Source organism: Chanodichthys erythropterus, chromosome 4, assembly GCF_024489055.1.
Source record: "Chanodichthys erythropterus isolate Z2021 chromosome 4, ASM2448905v1, whole genome shotgun sequence".
Taxonomy (NCBI): Eukaryota; Metazoa; Chordata; class Actinopteri; order Cypriniformes; family Xenocyprididae; genus Chanodichthys; species Chanodichthys erythropterus.
In genome coordinates, this window is record NC_090224.1 from 26484047 (window position 1) to 26496177 (window position 12131).

Below are 12131 nucleotides of genomic sequence, written 5' to 3' on the forward strand. Positions count from 1 at the left end.
AACTGTCATTTGAATAAATTAATCAAAATTAAACATAACTTAGACAAACCCTCTCTTTGTCTGAGTAAATATGTAGGTGTAATTTTGCCAAGTAAGGCATGTTCCTGGATCTACATATTTTGTTGATCCTGGAACAGTATTCCTGTCCAAAAGTGTAGTCCTAACCCTATCCTAGGGTCTAAACCTATAAACTACCCATAGTACCCCTAAAATCAGAGGGCAATAATATGTGAATAACACTGATGTAGACCCTGGCTGTAAGCCTAAACTTGACATAAATTGTAAACTTGTCCCTCAAATCAGATGGGTTGATTAAAATGTTGTTCCAGGATCAACAAAGATGTTGATCCTGGAAAATGTTGTACTTGCTAAAAATCACGTTCACTCCTACGGTCTGTGGTATATTTGTCTGTAATGTATATAATGAACCTAATGAAAATGTCATTTTTTTCTCTTCACAGATCAGTCAAAAAGGCCCAATGTGGCCATTATCATGTGGCGATATAATATAATCAGAACCAATATGGAGCATCTCTGTTTTAATCCAGGAAGTCGACTCAAGGGAGCATCATCTGTAAAGCCTCTCTAATAGATAAAGTGAAGGTGAGCAGTCCAATTCTAATCTGAAGGCTGTTCGGTCCGTTTGGAATTCATCCTGGTACCCCTAAACAGGATTTGGGATAGCATGAGTCAAGAGCCTCAGTGGCTTCATCTTCTTTGCCCATATGGTTATCACTTAAAGGATTTGATGTTTCTTCAGTGACCTTCATGTAATTTGCCAGAAAATATAACTGAGGAATTTTATTTTGTTCACTGCAAGAGGATCCCTTGTAGCATAATCACTGTTTACCATGCCTCCCCTTTGCCAGCCTCATTGTGTAGTATTCCTGCTCAGCACCTTCTTTAGTCTTGGTTTGGGCCTGGAATTCACAGGCTTAGAGGGTCAGTGGGCACGTTATCTTCGCTGGGATGCCAGCACCAGAAGTGACCTCAGCTTTCAATTCAAAACAGCTATATCAGACGCTCTGGTTCTCTACTTTGACGATGGAGGATATTGTGACTTCCTGCTCCTGGGTATTGAGGAAGGCAAGCTAAAGTTACATTTTAGCGTGGACTGTGCAGAAACCACTATAACCTCCGGCAAAATGGTAAACGACAGTCGCTGGCACTTTGCTACCATCAGCAGACACAACTTGCGAACAGCATTGGTACTGGATGGAGAATCCCAGATGGACGAAGTGAGACCACAGAGGCAGTTTATGAAGATTGTCAGTGACCTGTATCTCGGAGGTGTGCCTCAAGACATTCGGACAACTGCCCTAACACTACCAGCGGTTAAGGAGATGCCACCGTTCAAGGGGATTATTACAGACCTGGGTTATGGGAATCAGGTTCCAACACGCCTGGGAAGCCAAAAGGTCCGGTTAGAGATGGAAGGCTTGTGTACGGAGAACCCCTGTGAAAATGGAGGCATTTGCAGCATGGCTGACGGTGAAGCTTACTGTGACTGCTCCAAAACAGGATATGTAGGTCGTTACTGCAATGAAGGTAAGGATGATTCTCCTCCAACACTTGCCTTTGATTTTCAACACAAGTCGAGGCAATAGTTGGATGTAGTTTATTTCAGTGATCTATTTACAAGAAAACCTAAGCAAAAGATAAATAATTAAAAAAACAACTCAAGTCAACATGACATGACAAGACATGCTCTGACTCTGAAATGACTTTTTTTTTTTTGCTGATGTCACTTACATATAGACCATGAAGAAAGGTAAACAATACCGAAATAGCTATGTATTCACTGTTTTATTGAGATTGAAGTCCAGATTCTGTCCATTCTGCAAAAAATGGTAATGATGAGTATTTTGGTCTCTTTTTCCAGTTAAAATATTTTTGAAAAATCCTTGAAACAAGATATATTTGCTTGAGAAGCAACACTTTTCAGAGAATGTATCTATAATACAAGTCTATTTTGTCTTGGCAGATTGACACTGGCATTTTTTTTTCACTTGTTTTAAATAAAAACAAGTGAAACAACATGCCAGAGCAGTAACACCTTGTCTACACCAGATGCGACCGTTGTCGTGTCGCACCGCAACAGCTAAAAGCTGTCTACACTGAACGCGACAAACCGACCGGACTACGTCAGAAATAGAACGGGGAATCCGTTTACTGTTGAGAATTTGTTGTGTTGTGTCACGCTGCATCCAATGTAGACAATAACACTGATTATAATGGGTTCTATTGTCTTTTTGCGTGACAGAAACACCTCCGGTGTAGACATGGTGTAAGATAAGATGGTGTAAGATTCAACATATGAAATCAAGTCTTAATATAGTATGCAGTGTTGCCTTTCAAGTAAATTTATCTTAATTTTTTAACTTGTTTTTCAGAAAAAATGTCAAGAAGTAATTTTTGCAGTTAGTTGAATAAAAAAAGTTTTTTTTGATCGCTCATCTAATTTCACTGGAACATTGCATTATGAAAGTAAAATGAGTCTTGAATGCTATGTCATGTTGACTTTAACATTGCCTGTTTGAAATGCTGTTTAATATATAATGTCATTCACCCCACCTCACACACCTCCAATCACACTTACAAAGTGCATTTTAGCATAATTTCTCTCATTCATCTGTGAAATTATCATTGAAACTGTACTTATTGTACAAATGCTGCTAAGTATAACCTTTTCACATAACGATGATATGCAGTGGACCCAAAGAGTATTTAGACACTTGAATGAATAAAACGTGATTTTTTTTTAAAGATAGTATACACACACTTTCAAGTGAAACATAAAAAAACAAACAAAACAACAACAACAAAAAAAACAAACAAACAAACAAACAAGCAATAAAATAAAATTAAAAAAAGTTCCTAGGACACCTGTTTGAAGTTGAGGGGAACTGACTTCCACTAAACATCCAGTAAAATATTTAGAAAAGTGAAGTTAGCAGAAGATGCCAGTTGTTCTAATGCAATGAAATGCATACATTTTTAAGAGTAGTTTAAGTGTCCAGATAGTCTTTGGGGTCAGTAATTCAATTAAAGGTGTTGACTTGAAGACATATCAGTTTTTTTTATTACATTTAATAACAATAATAATAGTAATAATAATAATAATAATAATAATAGTAGTAATAATAATAATAATAATAATAATAATAATAATGTTTTGATTTTCAGCAATTATTTTGCTGATATGATGAGTGATTGAGTAACAGTTTATGTCAGCAATGATTTCAATGATGTTACATATATTTTGTTCATTCCAAACCTTTTTAGGTATATCCATCTTTGGTTTTTATTGTTTTATATGATCATTGTTATAGATAAAATTATACTTTTTTCCATTAAATATCCAGATCCTGCACGTTACAGACAATGGAAGGTACACCACAATTTCAAGAGTTGAATCTTTTGAACTGAGATTAGGATTTCTATTACCTTAAAAGAGCAATTTCTTGATTTTAGACAGTCAAGTTTCTTTTTTCAACTGCACTTTAGTGTTGAGACCTATTTGGGATTACTCTCACTGAAGACTCTCCAGCAGGTATTAAAATATAAGTCTCAAAACTGATTATACTTTCCGAATGCACACTGAATTGCCAAGAGACTTGGTGCTTTGGTTATGAGAGATTACTCTTTTCGTGTTGCGCCCTGTGTATAGTCTATAATTCCACAAGCATCTCAATTTATTCAGGGCATGGATATAAAGGCATCCAGTCAGGCAGGGAATCAGTAGACTCAAACCTGAATGCCTGACTTATTGCATTTCGTGATCAAACCCAAGCCCTTTAGACTGATCACACCAGACCTGTGCCTCAGTGCTCCTTTATAAAGATTAAGAGATAGTCGTCAGTGGCAGCGACAGGAGATTAGGCTGTATGATCAGATCACCTTTGGATCAGTAGGGGCGCTCAGGGCTGGAGGGCCAGTGAAGGATGTTTCTGCATCTCTGGCCTTCTGGCGACCAGCAGGCCTAAAAAAGTGCCCTTAATGAGGAGCCAGTCAGCAGCTGCTCAAGGGAAAACTGATGTGATAAATGTAGAGCTAGTGGACCTCTACTCTCAGAGCAAAGGTTTTGCTCAGCCCATCCTATGCTTTGACCGCAGGCATGGCTGTCAGGGCTGTCACGGCCTGTTTTGGCTTCATCAGGCCCCAGTCGTGTTCACAGATTAATGGATGTGTCTGATAACACTGCTGAGCTGTGGGAGCGTTCTGTAATTAGGGGTGGAACGAAAGAGAAATGGCTAATTCGCTGGTGGGCAATGGGGGCAAATGATGGGCTTAAACTTGGACTGACACGCTCTCAGCACCCCACAGCATGGCTGTGTTTAGGGTCAATTCACTATTTGGGGGAATTCACTAAGAACACATTTATAACATATATTTGTGTATTCTATCTGTGTATTTAGCACTCGATTCAGTAAAGAAATTATGCAAATCACATAATTGTGCAAACATGGCCAAAAATTAATTCCCTAGTTTGCAAGCCTGTTTTAAGTGTTAATTTGTGGAGGATATAGCAGACTATGCCCATTCTCTTAAAATGTGCTTGACTTTTATTTTTTTTATTACAGTATATGAAATTGTATATAACATCATATTAAAACTGACTTTTTACCATGACTTCATCATTAAGTTTTGCTACTTTTCAAATTCATTTTATGTATTATTGTTTTACCCTATCCCAGTGCCAGACCGTCAGTTGTAGAATATGAAAATCTGTTATCAAATTTTTTAAACTAAACTGTTCTAAACAAACACTCAAGTAACATAAACCATTTCAATATTTACTGTGTAAAAATATCTTTTTCAAAAATGACAGTTCCATTTGGTAAATACCACTGAACCGTTGGCCCTTGATAAAGTGTATTCGTTTACTAAGGAGACAAGATACTGATCAAGATACTATAAATATCACTGAATATTTTATTGTGTGCCATTTTTCCAATCAAGCTGTAATTACTAATATATAAAATAATAATTTGACCAATTATGCATAAAGTGAAAATATTGTGTGTATTAAAGATACATTAAATTGTACAGTGGCTATAGTGTGAAATAGTAGTAGGTAGGGCGTTCATAGGACGAAAGAGGCGGCCATTTGATCAAAAAATGTAATTTCCACCATTTTTTATTTTTTTATTTACTCCACAGAATAGCTTTTGAGATGTGGTGGAAATGAAACCGTGATGGGAATTTTCATGGGTTTTGCCATGAATGAATGAATGAATAGAAACAAAGAAGCAAACAAATAAATAAATTTGGGGCAGTCAACGGCCTGTCTTGGCTTCATCACTGCTGAGCTGTGGGAGCGTTCCATAATTAGGGGTGGAACGAAAGAGAAATGGCTATTTCGCTGGTGGGCAATGGGGGCAAATGATGGGCTTAAACTTTAGTGTCTCTAATGGATAGAGAGTCGGACTTGTAACCCAAAGGTCATGGGTTCGAGTCTCAGGTCCGACAGGGATTGTCGGTGAGGGCAGTGAATATCCAGCGCTCTCTCCACCCTCAATACCACGACTGAGGTGAGACCCTTGAGCAAGGCACCGTACCCCGCAGCAATGGCTGCCCACTGCTCCGGGTGTGTGTTCACTGCTGTGTGTGTGCACTTGGATGGGTTAAATGCAGAGCACAAATTCCGAGTATGGGTCACCATACTTGGCCACATGTCACTTCACTTATAAATAATGAGAGTGGGTTAGGACTGCCCTTAGCTGAAGAAACAACATAAGGCATGTTTGTACTAAAAAGAATCAGAATAACTTAGTATAGATGATCAAGATGCAATGTTTAATCATGTTTGAAACTGGACTGCCGATCTCTTTAGTGAATTCATATTTTACTGCTGGTGCAATTTAACAAATACAGTATGTACCAAAATAAATGTGAGCTGAGAAAGTGTTTAATGTTTGCCCTTGGTATCGAGCAAAATAGGCAATCTGTCCAACCTGCACTTGTTTTACACGCAAACAGGCAGAAACATGGCAACAGGCTTGCAAAGACCCTCAGAGCATGCAGATGGCATAGGAAAGCAGACCGCATACCTCAGAGTGTATGGAAGTGCTAGACGGGCCACACAACCTCAGCAGGCACACAACTGCCTGAATTATCATGTAGAAATTGGTTTTAAACTGCAGGCAGATTAAAACAGTATGCATTTAGACGTAAAACACATGTTCAGTCTGCACTGACGATGTGGATCAGAGGGTATCATTGGCAAACTGTGCCACAGCATTTAGTTATTGAGATCACAGAGACCACATTACATACACAAACACTTTATTGTGAATTTCATCAAAAAAATATTAAATACTTTGATTTTTCTGTGCGTTACATTTTAGATGCATCCATTAGCTTTCCATCTGTTTAATCTCTGTTAGTTTATTTGCAAGACACTGCATTAAAAAGAAGTGTAGTCACTCAGTAATGATGCTTTAATTATTAAGAGACTCAATGAAAAAGAACAATTTTCCTGTGATTAGCTGCACCTTATTTTCTTCACTTACGAGCTGCACATTTTTAACCTAGCCTTTTACAAGATAAAAAGCAATTAATGCCGGAAAAACAGTCAAAACAATCGCTGTGGGCTTAGCTGTGAGGATTAATAAATATACATGGAAATATGACAGTTACTATAATCTTACTACAAAAGTAGGTCAATAAAAAAAAGTGGAAAAGGACTAGTATCCAGATTCAGACACACAGGGCATTTGTGTCTCTTGACCCAATGCAGGCAAATGTTGGGATGAAATGTTTGGGGATGAAAAATAGAGCAAAGGATTAAAGCTGAGCAGCATGTCATCAAGAGGGATATGGTCACGTGAAGGCGATAAACCCTCTTTCTCTCTCTCTCAAATGCTTCAAGTAACCAGCTAAAGTGACACTGTCTGGAAATCCGATTCTACACTCTTCTGTGTTTTTATTTAACAGTGGAGGCAGGGGTATTGTTCTAAGAGGCAGCCATTTTGTTGATAAATGAGGCAGTGTTGTAGTCAAGACCAGTTTATTCAAGTCAGAGACCGAGACATGAGTAGGTTGACCAAGTCAAGACCGATACCAGAATAGGGTTGAGTGAGTATAGTCAAATCAGGTCTAAATGATTCAGACAGTAAAATTATGCTTTCCTCTGGGATGAATCAAGCCTGGTTTTGCGTCAGTGTCATGTAAACCTCTGCAGCTCACACATGGTTTGCTCCAGCCCAGAGATATGATAGCACAGAGCAGATCGTATGCACAGACCACTAAAAGTATTTTTGTTGTAGTACTCATGACTGGATTCTGAGTCAAGACAAGTCAAAAGGCTCCCGAGTCCATGACAAGAACAGGACAATGAAAATATGGTCTTGTACTCAGATTTGTGTACTACAATACTGAAAAAAAGAAAGATAAGCTAGTTAAGAAGTATAGTGGGACCACCAGCAGCCAGCATCCTAAACACAACTTTGCAATTAAACTTAGACATGAAAAATCAGACTGTCTCTATCGATTAAATTTACCAAAAGTGCTATAAGCCAAGAAACCCAGCGAATCCTAAAAGCTTGACAAGTGTGCCCTAAAAGCCTATTGTAAATGCAATAAGCCAGGCAGACCAGCAAATATTGAAAAAATAAACTGATCATCCTCTGGTTCCAACCCTGAAAGTACGACAGGAAAGAGACAAAACTCTGGAAAACAGACTCAAGCTAACAGATGGAGATATCTGATGTTGCGTGGCCTTCAGAAAATCTATATGATTTTTTTCCCAGCCAGAAAGAAGCGAAGGAATGTTAACTAGGCTGCACGTTGTACAATTTTTTTTTGCCATGGTATTGCCTTCTGAGATGGCAAATTTTGTGAATCATAAAATATTTCTTTCCTCATTTGGTAAAATGATCAGTCTTTGATTGCTTACTGTGACATGCTCAATGATAGCCGATTAATTTTTCTTTTTTTTGTCGAATTAACTCCAATGAAGAAGGGACAGGCATGCCATGTTACTTAAAAATGTTTGTGCTACTGCTAACTTGTCTATATGATATTCAACATTTAGCTCAGCTTACAGTACATGCTGCTCGCAACATCAAGGTTATGGATTTAATTTCCAGGGAATGTTACCAGAGAACTTGTGGTTTTATCTGCAGCTTTAAAAAATATAAAAAAAATATATAAATTTTAGCTTTGATTGAAGTTATTTCTTTGATTTAAATTGGTTTGTCAGATTTTATTTAATACTGGTGATTCATATAAGCTTTACAATCTCAAATGTCTGGTTTAAGGTTTTACAGTATGTGATTATTTGGTTGAACTGTGCTGTTCTCCTCTTGCAATCAGTGTGCATTCATTTAAACTGCTTTATTCAGAAACATGAAACAACTTTGGATGATTTACTTGGATAGCTTTATACACACGAGTCTTCAGTGAGAGTAATTCTTTGTGTCCACAGCGTGTCCAGAAATCCACAAACCTCACAACCTCGTAAATCCACGTGGTCCACATCGGACAGCTGGTTTAGTAACCTGCTTGGATTTATGGTCTCATCCAGAGTATGTGAGGAACACTGTTGCATTCTGGCACTAGATACAATATCTCTGCAGCGATATTCTCAATGTGATGGAGTGATTTTAAACAATAACGTCAATCTGTTTCTCTCAAAAATGGAACAGATATTATGCACTTTTTGTTCCACAGGATTTTTTTTGTCGTAATAGGCATGCACAGGGACAGTCCTGATCCCTTGCATGACAAACAAGTTTGTTTATATTTCAAAAAAGAAAGTTTTGCATGACAGCCTCCATGCAAAGTCAAAGGTGTGTCTAACAGTTGAACTTTCTCTGTCTTCCTTCCCCTTTGTGCCATCTTCTCAAAAGCTGTCAACAAAACTCCCGGTAAGTGAGTCTTAGGCTGTGAAACTCAGCACATATTGCATAAACTTGGGTAAAAGCCAGATGAAGAGAATTAAAATAATGTTCTATTCACTTAATAGTCACTTTCACACAAAAAGCCATACAATTGCATAAAACAGGACTCCAAATACTTTGTACATGGACCCCACTTACCCTAGCACACAGTTAATTTAAATGTTTTTCTCTGTTAATCATTTTTCGTTAAGCTGTGCATTGCATTAATTTAATAAATGTTAAAAATGTATTACCATTAATACCAATAATAAAAATAATAAAATTACAAAAAAACAAAACAAAAAAAAAACATTAATTTATTAATGAATTACCAAAAAATAATAAAATAAAAATACAGCCACATAAATTATTATGGACATTACTTTTGGCTATGAACTTTAAATTACACTGAATTATAACTTGCTTGTGTGTACATTACACTGGTCATTTCCTCCCGGCTTGCAATTCTCCTGACAGACGATCATAGTGTTTGTTGTCATGTTGTACTTCAGCACAGTGCTGGCAGTGAACATAATCCTTGTTTGTTGTGAAATACTCCCACACCTCATTAAGTTGAGCTCATTCCATTTTTACAAGCCAAAGCTCTATGTCATGGAGGTGACTATGCATACATAAGCTATGCATGCTCTCTAGAAATTCATCAGAATATTTAAAATAATTAATCAATCACCTATTAATAATCATCAATACCCCTGCTTCTACTAGAAAAATGGGCGAGCACAATTTATTTGGAGCTGAATGCACAAGTATGCAGATTTTTGTGGCTAAATTGTTATGATAAAAGGAAATGACTTGGACGTACAGCATTAGCTCCTTCAGAACTTTTTGATTGAAAAGTTGGAAAACCCTCAAAAGCTGGCACAATACTCGAATATAAATGTATATTTACACATTTAAATTTCTGGCAAAGGCTGTATGTGTGAAAGTGTCAGATTACACAATCTGCTTATATTACAATAATGTATTATATTAGGGCTGTCAATTATATAAAAATAACCAAATTGATTACATTATGTTGATTAATCAAAATTAATAATAATAAAAAAAAAAAAAAAAATCACATATTGTACACTATCATTCAAACGTTTGGGGTCAGTTAAGGTTTTTTAATACATTATTCAACAAGGATGCATTAAATTGATCCAAAGTGACAGTAAAGCCTTTCAGATTGTTACAAAAAAAAAGTATCACAGTTTCCACATTAATATGAAACAGCACAACTGTTCCCTTTCGTGGGAACTATCGACGCTGCGTGAAACGCATTGGGAACCTTCTGCGTGATATCGTCATTGAAGCACTCCTGTATCCAACCAATCGTGTAACGAGACGTCAGAGGCGGGTGACGTCACGGACCAGGAAACTATAAAGCATGCCCGGATGCAGAGAACGCTAGCTTCTGTTATCTTCAGCAAGCGCTCTATGTTATCCCGTGTGTCTTATTTATTGTTGTCTGTCTATATATATATATATATATGTTATTGGTCTCACTCTTCGTCTGAGGACAAGAGCTGCAGCAACAAGTGTGTGTGTGTCTAAGATCGCTGTTGTGCGTCTTATTGTTTGTGATTCATCTCTCTTTGTCTGAGGACAAAAAGTGTCAACATACATACAGACACATCATAAGACACAAAAAATATAAAGAAATGGCGGATGAAAGCAGCAAGCGGTTCAGGAAATGTGTCCATCCCTGCACTCGCTTTATCCCTGACAGGGATACGCACGATATGTGTGTTATTTGCCTGGGGGTTGAGCACGCGCAGGCAGCTCTCGAGGGAGCTGTCTGCGTGCATTGCGAAAGGCTCGCCCTCAGAGTGCTGCGATCTTGCCGGGCACTCTTTGATAGAGCGGAGGGTGCCTCGGCTGATGTTCCCCGCGGATCGGGTCCCGCTGCTGCCGAGGCAGAGCGAATGCTCCATTCGTGGGGTTCACAAATGGATCTGGCAGCGGGGGTTGAGACGGGCCCCGCCCTATCTCTCCCTTTAGCTGCCAGACCCACTGTCTCTCCTGCCGTGGTGGAAGCACGCCCTGCGGTTTCTTCCCCTCGGGGAGAGACATCGGCACTTCATCTGTCTTCATCTGAGGATGTTGACGTGATGAGTGTCGATGCAGTGGAAGAGGAACCGCCATCCTCTTCCTCTGCAGATGAGGAGCTCATGGAGGTAGTGGCCAGAGCTGTTGCCAAATTAAATATTAGCTGGCCAGAAGCAGAGCGGGGAGATGTAAGACCCAAAAGCAAACTCGATGAGCGCTTTCTCCCCGCGCGGTCATTACCTCCACGTCGGTGCTTACCGTTCTTTCCAGATCTACACACTGAGGTGTCTAGATCATGGAACAGACCAGTTCAACACAGAGTGTTCAGCCCCCAGACCTCGGTCTATAGCAACATCGTGGGGCTGAAACAATATGGTTATGCGGCGATGCCCCGGGTTGAAGAGACGCTCGCGGGCTATCTCTCACCCGAGTCGGCATCGTCCTTAAAAGCACCGACGTTGCCCACCAAGCCCCTTAAGACTACATCTTCCTTGGTGGGCAAAGCTTATGCGGCAGCAGGGCAGGCAGCAGCGTGTCTTCACACTATGGCGCTGCTGCAAGCTTATCAAGCTGAAGTGCTGGGGGAAATTGAGACCAGCGGGGAGGCCACATTTGGGTGCATTCAGGAACTGCGCATTGCGTCAGACCTGGCTCTCCGTGCCACCAAGGAGACGGCTAAAGAAGTGGGCCGTTCTATGGCAGCCCTGGTGGCCACGGAGAGGCACTTGTGGCTGAACCTCTCCGACATAAGGGACAGAGATAAGTCTGCCCTTATGGACGCGCCGCTGTCTCCTTCGGGCCTCTTCGGTGACGCAGTCACAACTGTCGTCGAGAGGTTCCAGGAGACCAAGAAACAATCTGCGGCGTTTCAGAGGTTCCTCCTCCGCCGGTCTAAAATCCCCGCTGAGACTGTTGAGCGGGAGCAGTCTCGGCCCGCAACGAGCTCCTCAGCGCACCACAGAGTGCAACAAAAAATTAGTGTGGCCGCCCATGCTCCCCCACGTAGATTCTGGGGACAGGGGCAAGCTGCACAGAAGCCTTCTCAGCCCAAGACAGACCTGCGGGCTGTTATTTTGGCGCGGAAGGCTTCTAAAAAGCGGTCCTGATATCTGTGGATCAGGACCCAGGAGGGCGGCCCCCGTCTGGAGGAAGCGTGGTGTTGAAACACCTGGCTCCCGCTTCCATCCAGCGCCC

The 12131-nt window shown here is 39.9% G+C and overlaps 1 protein-coding gene across 4 annotated transcripts in view; it reads left to right on the forward strand.

Moving 5' to 3' along the window:
- Positions 1-851: 851 nt before the first annotated feature.
- nrxn3b (neurexin 3b) overlaps positions 852-12131 on the forward strand; it is a 605102-nt gene continuing 593822 nt past the window's right edge. For 2 of the 4 annotated variants that reach the window (XM_067384646.1, XM_067384647.1), the window contains exons 1-2: positions 852-1548; positions 8856-8873. In XM_067384646.1, the coding sequence (XP_067240747.1) occupies positions 852-1548; positions 8856-8873 (715 nt within the window). The remainder of the gene's footprint in view (positions 1549-8855; positions 8874-12131) is intronic. The other 2 variants (XM_067384648.1, XM_067384649.1) reach the window with 1 other exon arrangement.